At 38.6% G+C, this 14,829-nt stretch overlaps 2 protein-coding genes across 3 annotated transcripts in view; both read left to right on the top strand.

The window, feature by feature from the left end:
- The window catches only part of LOC118265588 (1-phosphatidylinositol 4,5-bisphosphate phosphodiesterase classes I and II), a 46,285-nt gene that overhangs the window by 23,226 nt on the left and 8,230 nt on the right, over positions 1–14,829 (top strand). Inside the window, exons 9-20 of one of the 2 annotated variants that reach the window (XM_035578561.2) lie at positions 1,050–1,210; positions 2,179–2,359; positions 2,573–2,671; positions 2,866–3,023; positions 3,833–3,970; positions 4,274–4,507; positions 6,967–7,143; positions 8,211–8,390; positions 8,905–9,025; positions 9,632–9,842; positions 10,436–10,583; positions 14,405–14,542. In XM_035578561.2, the coding sequence (XP_035434454.1) occupies positions 1,050–1,210; positions 2,179–2,359; positions 2,573–2,671; positions 2,866–3,023; positions 3,833–3,970; positions 4,274–4,507; positions 6,967–7,143; positions 8,211–8,390; positions 8,905–9,025; positions 9,632–9,842; positions 10,436–10,583; positions 14,405–14,542 (1,946 nt within the window). The remainder of the gene's footprint in view (positions 1–1,049; positions 1,211–2,178; positions 2,360–2,572; positions 2,672–2,865; positions 3,024–3,832; positions 3,971–4,273; positions 4,508–6,966; positions 7,144–8,210; positions 8,391–8,904; positions 9,026–9,631; positions 9,843–10,435; positions 10,584–14,404; positions 14,543–14,829) is intronic. The other variant, XM_035578562.2, reaches the window with a different exon arrangement.
- Positions 12,892–14,255, top strand: LOC118265589 (transcription factor Adf-1). Its single transcript, XM_035578563.2, has 2 exons — positions 12,892–13,152; positions 13,450–14,255. The coding sequence occupies exons 1-2, from the start codon at positions 13,002–13,004 to the stop codon at positions 14,133–14,135; spliced, it is 837 nt and encodes a 278-aa protein (XP_035434456.2). The 5' UTR covers positions 12,892–13,001; the 3' UTR covers positions 14,136–14,255.

Below are 14,829 nucleotides of genomic sequence, written 5' to 3'. Positions count from 1 at the left end.
TGGACTATAGTTTTTTAACCTTTTAACTTTATATGCTTGATCAAGGATTTGCGTTTGTGATTTTAACATGGTTTTGTGCCAAGAATGCAATGTTTAGCAACAAAAGCAATGCGCTACTGCTCTACTTCTTTAGTAATAGTTTTAAGAGTAGGTACACGTAGTATTTTACGATAGCCATAGTCTCATTACAAGTTTGTAGCTACGTATATCGGACTAGTTGTCATAACTATTTAAATTATTGTAAACCTGTTATAACTGTTCCGGCTGCGTAGTTTATAATCGTTACATCAACATTAGCTGTCCGCGAATCTTTATCATTCAGATCAGTTCTATTGATGACAAATGTAAAATGATCATAAACTAAATATTAGTATAGGTACTCGTATAATTGAAATAGTCATTATCATTAGTTAGGAGACAACAGAGAAAGGTTTCTATTTAATGAGTTTTCATCACATCTTTGGCAGGCGGAAAATCGCAGTTAGGTCAGCGACAATATACTGCCTATTTCAAAAACTGATCTCAATCCAAAATCTTTAGATTAACATCGATTTTTAGACATTAGTTCTATAGAGTTTCTGTCAAAAATTAAGATCGTCCAAAGATTTTCGATTAACCCGTCGTATGCTGAAGCACTGATCAGTGCGAGACACTGTGTATTCTAGTGTTGTCTCATATACCCGCAGACGAAAGGTTAAGATTGGCTATTGAAATTGTCAGATAGAAGTTACCTGCTCTTTGGTCATAGTTAATAAGTCACACTTTTACATTGTTAACACGGTAACTGCCACATAGGTCACCGGTGACCTACATACGTTAGTGGAGGATTTGCCTTCAACAGTTTTCTGATAGGGCAGTTAAGGGCTTAAATATTGTGAATAAACTTTAACAGTGTTTTTATTTATCTAGTGTTGTCTCATATACTCGCAGACGAAAGGTTAAGATTGGCTATTGAAATTGTCAGATAGAAGTTACCTGCTCCTTGGTCACAGTTTAAAGACACACTTTTACATTGTTAAATATTATGAACATAGGAGGGGAATTGCTAGGAGGGGAATTGCCGCCACCATCCCTGTTGCGCCATAAGATTATAATTAAGAACAAGAAGAAGCATCATCACCACCACAAGAAGGAAGATTCGATAGCTTCAGAGGAGAGCGAGCCAAGACCTGAGGTACCGCAGGGTAATGGCGATGTCACCACTGCCACGGTAAGTGTAACCTAGTATCAATTCAGTCAAAAAACAAACACCAGGAGGGCTACTCTAATTCAACGAAAAACGTTTAACGTTTAAGTTTCGCAGATTTCGTAATATAATTCCATTTTTTGCGAACTTTCGTGAACAAAAATGAACGAATGAAATGAAGATAAATAAATAGGTTTTGATTTTAAATTTAAGACAAAACGTTATTATATGTAATTTCATTAGTAAATCAATAAAACCTACGGTCGCTTTTGAGAATCGGAGTAGCCTGATCTGAATGTCTCATGGCATGTATCGGTGACATGTCCAGTGATGCTGGCCGTTTTGTAACCTTAGCTTTATTTTTATACTTACGCCTTGTGTATTAGTCCGCAGTATTCTAGTTCGGAATCTTTATATCATCTGCTGAAAACCGCTCAAAAAGCCGTTGAGTAATTTTTGACTTTATCGCTCTACTTGTCTGCACATATTTTATGTTATGCATGAAAGAAAGCTTATTTTCATTTCTACTTTTCTTTTTAATATTTAACGATATGTCACACATTATCTTCCGTTAAATAGCAATAGCTATCAACGTTAAAATAACCTGTTATTTATTTAATAAACGCTAGATTTTGGCTGCGGCTCAAATGTATTCGATGAGAAAATAGTTTTCATTCTTCGAGATTAGAACAGTGGGTTCAATATTTAGTTGGTTTTTCTAAATGATTTATGTGGCTCGTTAAGATTATTTATTGCATTATAATAAAACATTTCCGTCCGTATCTTATTCAGACGATTAATTTATGATTTTGGGATCTATGAAAATGTATTGATCTGAATTTCTTCGATCGAGCTCAGTTTACTAGGATAAAATCATTTTTTAAACAGAAACTGAGTTTTTTGCTCCATCTTGTTCAAAGTACATACAAACTTGTTGTTTACTTTTGTTGTTTGAGTGTAACATGTTCTGAAGGTGGATGTATTGTGTGCAGCTGACCCGGCAAGGGTCGTCGGAGTCGTCGGACTCGGAGAGCTCGTCGGGCGAGGAGGAGGCGGGCGGCGCGGACAGCGCGGTGGGCGAGGACGCGCGGGAGACGCACGCGGGCGCAGAGATCTCCGCGCTCGTCAACTACGTGCAGCCCGTGCACTTCAGCTCCTTCGAGAACTCTGAGAGTGAGTCACTACTGGCCTTATGCCCCCCTCACCCCCTTTACGAAGCAGCGTAAGCGAGATGGTGGCTGCAGACGAAAAAAAAGCTAGGTTCCTCATTAAACTAGGCTCGTCGATATCTCGTCACATTAAGCCTGACGTTAGGGGAAGCTGGACGTGGTGCGCTTCCCCCTTACGCCGAGAGTGAGCAGCTTCTTCTTATTGCTATAAGTATAGGTCGGGGAGGACGGCCTCGGACCCACGCCGCCGCAGAAATCTCTGCCATTGTCAACTACGTGCAACCTGTACACTTCAGCTCCTTCGAGAATGCGGACAGTTAGTATCTATTTGTTTTATTTTGCATTTTTTGTTTATATGCTTTTTTAAACTATTGTGCACGGGCAGGGCGGTGTACAAGCGCTATATACTTTCCTATACTAAGCCCCGATCCTCCAAATGTTATGCGGGTATATGATGATGTTCATCGAGTGTGGTGTGATGTGTGTCACTGAAGTGTTTGTGGTGTGTAGAAAAGAACCGTTTCTACGAGATGTCTTCGTTTGACGAGAAGCAAGCGACCACGCTGCTGAAGGAGCGGCCCATCGAGTTCGTCAACTACAACAAGCACCAACTGTCGCGCGTCTACCCCGCCGGGACCAGGTTCGACTCGTCCAACTTTATGCCGCAGGTAACTGTAACATTTGTATAACAATTTATTTGGTCAGAAACCATGTAATTCAGTCTCAGTATAGAGCTAGATGATTGTAGAAGAATACTTTTTACAACAGAAGGAATGTCATGAATCATGATGTCAATACACTTTGAGTAAAACACAAGGACATCGCACCGACTTGTCTACAGAACTACAGAAACATAAGTAATTAAGTAAATGTACCTGTCGATAATTGCCTTTTAGTTTGATTAATTTCTCGGTCGCTTCGCTAGCTCGTTGCAATGATATATTTCTAGGTAATACTCTATTTTTATTTAGTTCTCAGAATGTACATTCTTTTAATACCAACATACATCACGTTTTTCGTTCCTTGATGAAGTAGGTAGAGGCAAAAAAGAGGTGCAGATATTAATATTCTTACACCCACTTTTTGTCAATCAAGGAAGCAAGGTCAAAGTCCTATGACTATACTGTCTACTAATATACTGATATAGATCAGTCAACATTCTTGACTTCGATATTTTGCTCACTTCCGACTGTCGGAATAAAATTTCCGATGAACGAAAAACCCCAATAATAATTTGCCCAACCCTTACGGGTTGGAATGCGAATGCCTTGCTTGGTAGTCGGGCTTGGGCTTGACATCGAGTGGTATCGAAACAATCAGTTCTAATAGCAAAAATAAATAAATGACTATATTTCATCATCATCAATGTCCACGCTATGTCCAATACAAATAATACATTATTTCCAAAATTATAATTAGAAATTATAAGTCCAGGCTTCCTCACGATGTTTTCCTCCACCGAGTATATTTGTTATAGGTATTCTGGAACGCCGGCTGCCAACTGGTGGCCCTCAACTACCAAACGCTAGACCTGGCGATGCAGCTTAACTTGGGCACCTATGAATACAACCGACGATGTGGGTATCTATTGAAGCCGGAGTTTATGCGGAGAAAGGTTAGTTTCCTATACTATTGTTTTTTATATTATTGACTGAAGTCTAATAATTTGTATGCTATTTTACTACGCTACTTTGCTATACACCGGGTATTTTCTTCTTTGTTATTTTCTGATTTATTTCGCGGGATACAAGACAATTATTCTTATGTCCCTGGGATCGCCTTCAACCGACTTCAACGTATCGGTGTTTTCACGGTTGTATCTACTGTAGATCCCTATAGAAGCTTATAAGAGTTGCAGCGATTTTAGGCTTGTCATAAAGGCAGTGCTTTTAACAACAATGTATCCTTAATTTTCCAGGACCGCCGTCTAGATCCGTTCGCAGAGAGTACAGTGGACGGTATAATAGCGGGGACACTATCGGTGACCGTGCTGTCGGGCCAGCTACTGACGGACAAGCGATGTGGGACCTTCGTGGAGGTCGACATGTTCGGGCTGCCGGCCGACACCGTGCGGAAGAAGTTCCGCACCAGAGTCGCACCCAATAATGGCATCAATCCTGTCTATGGAGAAGAGCCGTTTGTATTTAAAAAGGTATGTTAGATCTATTTTATTGAACTTAGAAGTCTAGTTTAGTCCAAAGTAGTAGTTCTGTCCAAAACGCGTTGTTAATGTTTCTGTATTTAAACAAAGGTTTCAGAATGCATAGATCATCTAACAGGATTTTAGGGTACGCCAACGGGTAAACGCAAATGAAACCCTGATTACAAAAATATATGTAACAATGTTGTATGTGTAACATATGTATGTAATTATGGACTAAGTTTTGACACAAAGTATTAACCTCCTTGGACATTTATTCACGCGATCATACCGTATTCACGTTCTCTTAGGACATCGCCTTGTAGTAATCATGTTTTAGAGGTATAACAGAAATAGATTTACAGATTTAGTCTGTACTCCTCTGGATTTGACTGTACTCTACTGTTGTTTATTAGTGTTTACAGGTTCACTAATTTTGTTGTGTATACCTTTGTCTGAATAACTTCAAATTAAACGGATGTCAGAACCGAAAGCACATTTATTATGTTTTTGATTGCAAAAATGTTCTCTATAATTGATTTTATGAAGTACAGTAACAAAGTTAGATACTTTATTGAAAATTTCTTGAAGCCATGTAAGTGACTAAATGAAACTGTATGAAGTTTCATGACATGTTGTATCCGGTCACATTTGAATATTTAATTGCGAAAATGCTACCTACGTAAACAACAGCAAACCGTCACGCCGGGGCGCATGACGTCTGCATTCGTCACTTGTATCATTTTCCTCTCTTGCGCGTCATACGTTTAACATTGTAGAGATGTGTTTAAAAGTCGTCTGTCTGATACCAATTTCATAAAGAGAAATCATTGTTTGTTTGTACTACTGAAGTGATTTAAAAAAAAACTTGCATCATTAAAATGCCTACTTTTCATTGATTAACATTAGGCTATTTTTTAAACCAAACATTTCAGGAAAATTCGGTTTTAAAACTTGAATATTTTTACTGAAATGACGTCATAACGCTCGTGAACCAAAGGCACATTAATTTCTTAAAAAATACTAGAATAATTAAGTAGTTATAAACAATGAATGAAAGTGATAATTTTTAGAAATTTTATTGTATTGAAAAGTGGAAATTGTTTGTTTTTATGACTGAGAAAAATACAATGATGACAGATGATGTCGTAAACAGAAAGTTAGTATGGAACAAATTGATATTATTATAGCAAATGTGTTGGGAGAAGTTTCCTTGTAGCAGACGTACAGACGGCGCCATGTGGGCCGTGTCACCGCGCGACGCTCTGTTTACACGTCACTCCGACACAGTACCATTCACACTCACACCGCGCAATACAAACGGCTCACTGATTGACTCAACGACTGATTGCAATTAACTATTGTTTGAAAATTTCCCCGCTTTTTATGTATAATAAATTTTACAATACATTATGTGCTGTGAATTTATACCTGCTTAGTGTTTACATATAGAAACATCAGTCGTTTATTTTATTGGTGTAATCAATTAGGTGCTCGACTATAATTTTTATTAGAATTAAAACCTTGGCTATCTTAGCTAACATAATAATGATATAAGCCGTAATATTGTATGCGTAAAGTTGTAAATAAATAAACACTAGTAAACCACGTTACTAGCTGATTAGTTAAATGCAGAATGTTGCTTATGTTATCGAGTGTTGTTTAAACAAGAGGAACGGATAAAATACAAGTAGATTTTCTTTTTAAAAATGCATAAATTTAAACATAAACAGTAGCGTATTAAATAAACATGCCAAATTGATACAAATAAGCGAATAATCGCAAATTTCACAGTTGTTAGCGCGGTTATTCGATTTTTGGTCGACAATAAGTAGCGACCTTGATTCGTTTGTTCCACTGTTCTCACTTCAATAGAAAACCTTTTAAACGCAGGGCGAGAGAGAACGGGCCGCGTATGTTTTCTGTAGAACAGCGGCAAAAACATCATCTCAGCGTTTGTGGCATTAGTCATTCAATTAACAAGAAGTCGTTCAAAATCTCCAAGGCTATTTTTTCTCTAAATGACTCAGTCTATTTTTTACATGGTTTCATTTATGTCTATGTCGTCTTCGTCTTCTTTTACTTGCCTGAAAAAGAAATTCGTTTATTATATCAATTGGATATCAATTAGAAAGAAATTATATTTCATTTCAATAATATACGAAGTTGAAAAGTTGTATTTTGTTCCACCTGACTGATCCTGCTACTACCACTTCAGTAAGCTAAGATTTTAAAAAGATTTTATAGATTTTCAACTGAGACATGTACGAGATCGTGGGTACGTGCGTTCCGCTGAGTCCGGTTAGTGTTAGATGTTTGTTAGAAGACTAGTGATACGGTTTTTTTTTTATCTTTTATTTAAGGGGCTTTTATCCTAAGAACATGCCAGCCCCGTTGATTCATAAGTAAGCAATACAACCACACCTTATATACTAGGGCATAATAGTGACACGGTTACTCCTCCCCCTTAGGTGGTGCTGCCGGAGCTGGCCATGCTGCGCATCGCGGCGCACGAGGAGGGCGGGCGCCTGCTGGGCCACCGCGTGCTGCCCGTGCTGGGGCTGTGCCCCGGGTACCGCTCCGTCAACCTGCGCACCGAGCTCGGCCTGCCGCTGCCCGCCTCGCTGCTGCTGCTCGTCGTCGTCAAGGTCTGCAGCCGTACATTTTTTTTTTTTTTTTTTTTTTATAAAACGTTGCCCCACACTAGGATTTTCTCCTGTGTCGTGGGTGCGTTTACAAACATACAAGTTCACATACACATCACACCCAGACCAGAAACAACAATTTGTGGATCACACAAAGAGTTGCTCCGTGCGTTTCGAACCCGCTACCCGTTGCGCGGCAGCCTGTTGCTCAGCTACCGCACCAACCGTGCAGTCAAAAGTTCTATTGTTACTATCCTTTTCTTTTTTCTTCTCCTCTAATAACATCTTCTGATTTGTTTCGTTGCGGGATCCAAGACAGTCATTCATTTCCCTAAGACGCGCCGGACTTCAGTGTTCCGGTGTTTTCATGTTTGTATCTACTGTAGATCCTGGCTTACAGGAGTTGCAGCGGTATGGGAGGTTGTGGTGGGCTTGTCCCAATAAAAAAAGGTCTGCATGCTTACATACACTATTCGTATTTAGCTGCTTCTGAAAAAACCCACATGTGATCGAAACCATTGTTCAGACTGAAAAGCTTATTAAGAAAAAGTCAAGCGTTTAAGTAATTTATAATTATATTTAAATTGTTGGAACGATACGTCATAATTCGTATTTTACCATTGTATATTGAGTGATTTCATTATTTTTAAGTTTTTCTTAGAGCTCCTATTTCTTAACTTTTCACTATTTTACACCTATTATCTACATGTAACATTTACGATATTCACTTCTATAGTTAAAATAATCTTACAGCAGTAACACAAAGGTGTACATAGTTGAAGCAATCGAAACAATGTAACCATGAATTGTATTGTGAATCTGATTGGAAAAGAGTAACCTATGGAGTTTCTTGCTCGTTCTTCTCCATAGGAATCTATACTTTGGAATGAGCAAATATATAGCTTCATTAGAGGACTGACCGATAGACTGACGTTATTAATATTATTATATTTGCTTTGACGTTCAAAAGTGCCTTCCTGGTCTAATTGAAATAAATAATTTTGACTATTTGACTTTGACTTTGTGTAACTAAAGTTCCGTTGATAGAAGTGTGTGTCCTCCTGGATTAGGACTACGTGCCGGACCGGCTGTCGGAGCTGGCGGAGGCGCTGGCCAACCCCATCAAGTACCAGAGCGAGCTGGACAAGCGCGAGCAGCAGCTGGCGCGCCTCACCGAGGACACCGACGTGCCCAGCGACGTCGCGCCGCCGCGCCCGCGCCGCGCCGCGCCAGACCCAGCGCCGCTACCCGTAACTTGATAAATGATATTTATTTTGCAAATCTATACTTACTAATATTATAAAGCTGAAGAGTTTGTTTGTTTGATTGTTTGTTTGTTTGTTTGTTTGTTTGAACGCGCTAATCTCCAGAACTACTGGTCCGATTTGAATAATTCTTTTTGTGTTGAATAGTGCATTTATCGAGGAAGGCTATAGGCTATAAAACATCACGCTATGACTAATAGGAGCCAAGCAGAGCGGGTGAAACCGCGCGGAAGTAGCTAGTAGGTTATAAAATAACACTTTTACACGTCAATCTATTAAATAACTAGATGAGGCCGGCGTTTCCTATCCGACTACTCTGAGAAGAAATGCCGAAACAAACTCAGAGGTCATAGTCTCTTTTAAAGTCCAGACAAAATCAATTAAAGATGTCGGAGAACCGTGCAAGTTGATTCTGTATTGGTCTCTTGAGGAAAGAACCACAGTTGCATACTGTTCATCGTTGTCGGCGTTAGTTCTATCATTGTTTTGTTTCATTCAGATTAAACTAGATGACGCTCCGGACGGCAGCCCCGCTAAGGAAGCCATGATGGAGACCAGGAAGTTGATTGAAAGCGAGAGCATACCTCCACCTGTACCTACCAACGATAAAAATTGTCTAGGTACGTACTTTTATTATACAGACTGACTGGTGAGATACCTTCAATATTTGAGGACGTGATAGTATGCGAACATATATCATGAAATAAAATAACATAAAAATGAAATATTAAATAACTTCTTAGTAAACTTCGTACACAGTACACCGAGAGTCCAGTATTTATTTATTTAACTGCGGAATGCTTGGACACCGCGCGGACGCACGGGTCGCTATCAACACAGAATACATAGGTACCTACACTGTACAGCTGTTGCCTACCTACCGAGACCTATCCAAATTTCACTTATTTTTAAACTAAGCACCTATTTTTTTATATCAAGATAACGACAATCGAGTACCGAGTACTCTCTATAAGTATTGAACCTATTTCACCAGTCACACGGTATATTATGTTTTTTTATAAAATTTTCCATTAGTAATCTATTCTAAAATAATCATGAACTATACACTAAAGTGTTCTTCAATAAACAATCGACGCTCTTGTGAAAACCACTTCAAAATCCGTAGTTTTTGTGATGATTGCAAACAAACAGATACAGGGGTAATTCCCTTATTTTTCGTTTATGAAACCAAGATACCGTATTGTAGAATATTATTTTTTATTAAGATGCGGACGGAAAAACAAATGGCACGTCAGATGAATCGTTGGCTGAAACGTTGGAGGCTCTGCTATCGATGAAAGTGGTCCGTGAGAAACAGGCGGAGTTGGCGAGGAAACTCGATGCCTTGCGACGCAAGTTCGACAAAGAGAAGAAACCACCCACCTCCAAGTTCTACGTCAGCAATAAACTTGTTAAAAGACTGTCGTCGAAAAATATGTAAGTACACATTATGTTTGGCTATGACTGTATGACATGTGTGTAGTTTTGAAACGAAATCATAATTTGTCAAAAAACTTTTAAACTGTGGCCATTAACTAGCTAACCAATGTTTTAAGAAATATTATGACCAACCCTCTTATAACGTAGAGAAAAGACCTATAATCCAGCTGTGGTTGTAAGTGACAACGGTGAGGGTTGTTAGTGTCGCTAATTAAACTTAAACGGTGTGAAAATTAAGTGAACATTAATATTACATAAAAATGAGAGCCGGTAAGCCCATGTTTAATGCTCCCCGCTTCGCATATACTCAGGCTTACATTTGCCTGCCGCCCGAGCACTTTTATGGGACCGTGCCCTTTTGTATAGGACCTAGCACGTCCGCTTAACGCAGTTTCATCCTTAAGCCTGGCAGTAATGTCCCGTGGTATGGCAGTAATGTCCTGTGGTATGGCAGTAATGTCCCGTGGTGTGGCAGTAATGTCCCGTGGTATGGCAGTAATGTCCCGTGGTATGGCAGTAAAGTCCCATGGTATGGCATGGCAGTAAAGTCCCATGGTATGGCATGGCAGTAAAGTCCCATGGTATGTCAGGAGCAGCGAGGGCGGCGCGGCGGGCGGCGAGGAGGCGGAGTTCCTGTCGCTGGAGCGCGCGCTGCGCCTGAAGTGCCACCACGCCGTGTACGCCGCGCTGGAGAAACATGTCCGCAGCGACCAGCACCAACAGATGAAGGCACTCTCCGTACGTACATATTCTTACTTATACTTTTTCAGTTTCCTTAAGGCAGGGATGCACAGACTTATTAAGACTAGGGGCCACTCAGACAAATTATGAACGGATTGCGGGCCTCAGAAGTATAGGTAATTAATAAAGAATTGATAATAATGTATTAAAATTGAAAAAAAAAAAATATATATTTGAAGCGTGGCACTGCATAGTGCTTACAATCTTTTTTATATTTGGCTCAAATTTACTTGTAGCAATTTATTTTTGCTGTCGGCGGGCCACCAGGATTCGACCGGCGGGCCGCGGTCTGTGCATCCATGCCTTAAGGTTACACCCGCTGCTCGACTACTATGGATCGTAGCCGGTGGTCGAAGATCGTAGAGATAGTACACCTCTAAACGTCTACGCGGATGAGTATTCTGAGGGCTTCGTACGAGTTTGTTTTACGTTAAATGAATCGAACCGTTACCGCGTTCAGCGCTGATTGGCCAGCTCCAATGAACCACCCAATCTTCGAAAAATATTACGTTACTAAATAAAATAAAAAATCTAAAGCACAAAAATAACCGAAGTCTATTTTTGAAAGTACCAAAAGTATCGCGTGTACCTCTTACAGACGCCGACGGGTAAAAATTATGTTGAAAACAAATACGTAAGTGTCTCAGTATCTACCTAAGTGTCTCAGTAGCTGGAATATAAAATTTATATTCGCAAAACTTTGAATCTAAGAAATACTTAGCCCTGCCATAAATATTGTAAAGAAAAAGTGTTTTTTTAACTGCAAATAACATTTATTACTTTGACAGTGTGTTAGTTTAATACATAAATATACAACAATTAAAAATATAAAAAGCTTTATTACTTTGACTATGTGTTAGTTTAATACATAAGTATACAACAATTAAAAATATAAAAAGCTTATTCGAAGTGGTCTCCATTGACTGCAATACAGTCCTTTAAACATTGAGGCCAGTTATCAATAGAAGCACGCACTCTTTCCATGGGAAAATTCTTCAAAGCCAATCGTATAGATTGTTTTAGGGACTCCAAATTATCATGGCGTTTAGAGCAAGCTGTACTCTCTAAAACTGACCATAAATCATAATCCAGTGGATTAAGATCGGGACTAGACGATGACCAGTCTTCAGCTGTGATGAAGTCCGAAACGTTACCTTCCAACCAAGACTGCGAGCTTTATGACCTGGCGCTGAGTCTTACTGAAAGGACCATACTTGGTTATTGAACATGGTGATGTTAAGAAGCTCAACTACCTACCAAGAATGATATCTTTGATACACTTGTGCCGATGTTTTGATACCTTTTTCACAAAAATATGGCTCAGTCACTCCTTCATAGCTAACACCCCACCAAACCATCACTGAAGTCGGATAATGTCCACGTTGCACTCTGTCGATTAATTGGGAAGCTTCCTTAGAGCTTTGATCATAAATACAGTCATTTTGTTTGTTAAAATGTTGCTTAATTGTAAAAAATTTCTCATCCGTAAACAAAGTTTTTCTGTGACCTCTCTTTGCGTACCGCTTCAGTAATTGTTTAGATTTTACCGCCCTATTCTTCTTTAAATTATCAGTTAAGAAATGACCAGTGCGCCTCTTATAGGCTGTAAGTCCTAAGTCATCTTTAAAATATGTTCGCGACATAGTTCTAGGTGCTATCTTCATTTCCCGAGATAAAATCTTTTGCTTTCGGACAGGATTTCTTCGAATTCTTTCCCTTACTGCTTTGACCACCTTTTTCGTACGAACACTACGTGGACGGCCAGTTTTTTTTCTGCCACAAACAGAGCAAGTCTCATTGTACCTATTAATAGCCCGGTACACAAACATTTTACTAATACCAAGTCTATGGAGAGTTTTAAAAATTGCATTTGGCTCCATACCTACTTTGTGTAATGCAATCACAGCGATTCGGTTCTCTTTATCACGCCACTCCATTTTAATATCGCAAAATATTGTACAATGTATTCGCGCCAAAATGAGAAAATACAATTAACAATCGTATAAAAATGACAGATTCGAAATTCAAATGTAATATTTGTTTTATTTTTAAGTGTAACAGTATTTATGGCCAGACTAAGTAATTATGCTACAAATCTGTAAGCGTTAATTTATTTAATGAATATGGTAATCTTTTAAGAATTTATAAGTGCCGCCGATAATTGACGCAGGACACATGTGTCACCCGATAAAATCCAATGTGTCTTTGTCTGCCGATGATAAAAATAACCAATGAAACGTTTGGATTTGCTGCGTTCCTTGCCTACGCCACATATTTAGCATTTATTGTGTGCGAGGTGTCCAATCGAAGTTTCATCGGGCTTACATTAGAGTGAGACAGTGGTACATATGTAGAGCAGTAAAGTTAGACTGCTTGCCATTACATTGTGTCGGTGTACACGGTGAACAGCGCACAATGGATGAGTTCACCGATGAAGAAATTGAAAAATTAATAGATCTGGTGTCCAAACAATGTGATCTCTACGACCCCAATAGCCGAAAGTTTAAAAGTCTTCACAGGCGTCAGGCGATCTGGAATGATATAGGAAATAGTTTAAACAAAGACGGTAAGTTTAATTTGTACTATATTATTGCTTTTATTACATTTACTGATGTCATATATTGCCACATTCATATTCATATCATCTCAGGAGTTTAAAGTGATATATAGATAAACTCTTCATTGTACAATCTATCACTAGTTACATTACATATAGTTTTAAGTTAGGTTAGATGCTAACATAAACAGCATATGTTGTGCAATGCGCGGCCTTCCCGCTAGCAGCCATCTCTTACAATAAATAGATTATACAGTAAAGTTGTTGAGACAAATAGTTATAGTAAACTATTGCGTCATATTACAGGCGCGGCCTGCAAATCACAATGGAAGAAATTAAGAGATAGGTATCGGCATTTCAAGAAAACGAATATAGTTGTTACTGATAGCTCGCCTGCAAAATGGAAACAATGCCAGTTAATGACGTTCTTAGATATTGATAACCAAAAAGTCAGTGCCCGGAATACAGATGCGACCACAAGCGACGCATGTTCCGCGTCTGATGCCGACAGAAACGAGCAAACCTTTACCAATGTTCCACCGAACGACTCTTCCACTCCTCGTACAAAGAACTTTGAAGAGATATACAAATATATTACAGGTGTGCGAAAGACAAACCCAATGCACCATTCCAATTCTAACAATATTTTGAAATCTCAAAAAGCAGAAAATGACGATGAATTGAGCTCATTTTCGTCACATGTACGAGATGTTTTAAAAATATTGCCTCGATCTTTACAAATCAAGGCAAAAAAGGAAATATTTCAAGTCCTGAATAAATATGAGACTCTGGCCTGTGACAGTGATTCCTCTGACATGAGTATTAGTGATAGCAATGATACGAGTAATAGCAGCGCGCCTTTACGTGATTCAGTTGCGACGGAAACGCATTCATTTGGCCATCCACAAGTTTCAGCACAGCAGCACCAAATACAAAGTCAAAATAATCCTCAAGTAGATTTTGACATTTTACGTGACTTTACATTCCAATGAATAACTATATTATTACGCCTCTCTTATAGCTTATTTGTGGATTACTGCATTTTAAAGGTGAAAAAAGGAAAGGAAAAATGTGAATTGATTCTTATATACAATAAATAATCGTTAAATATATCGCAACAATTGTTTTATTTTTCTACATGTTCATTATCTTGTTCAACTTGAGGAAGGTAAATAATAATGAATTAATTTATATTATTATGTCGTAATTATATAATTTTGAAGTTACGGATGTTAGTAAGAAATTAATAATGTATTTCCAGGATTCGTTGGAAGCAGACAAGAAGGAAATTCTAAACAGGCTGGCGAATTCGCGGAAGGAGGACGTAAAAGCATTAGCAAAGAAAACCAACAGGGATAAGGATGAAATAAATAGAATAAAGCGAGAGATACACTCACAGGTGATCATATTTTGCCAATCTTACATTTTTGATACGATGAATTTATACTATTTACAGACAAGCGAGCCAAGGTCTCGGATGTTTTATGTATTTTTTAACTGATCTTTTGACTGCGTTGTAGTGATCGTAGAGATATTTGATCATATTCTACTAATTTTGTCTAGCGACTTAGTTTCATGTACAGTTTTAAATCTACAACCGGGACTATGGTAGGAAATAAGAAAGTGGTCGTGATCTTAGTAGATTATTCGTAGATTTAATAACAAGAGCATAAATACGATATTGTA

This window comes from Spodoptera frugiperda, chromosome 28 (assembly GCF_023101765.2).
Source record: "Spodoptera frugiperda isolate SF20-4 chromosome 28, AGI-APGP_CSIRO_Sfru_2.0, whole genome shotgun sequence".
NCBI lineage: Eukaryota > Metazoa > Arthropoda > Insecta > Lepidoptera > Noctuidae > Spodoptera > Spodoptera frugiperda.
The sequence above is the reverse complement of the archived record's forward strand: the minus strand, read 5'-3'. Positions and strand labels throughout refer to the sequence as shown.

Coding starts and splice junctions, on each gene's coding strand:
- LOC118265589 (XM_035578563.2), top strand. CDS start 13,002: ATGGATGAGTTCACCGATGAAGAAATTGAAAAATTAATAGATCTGGTG. Junction 13,153..13,449: donor AAATAGTTTAAACAAAGACG/GTAAGTTTAATT, acceptor GTCATATTACAG/GCGCGGCCTGCAAATCACAA.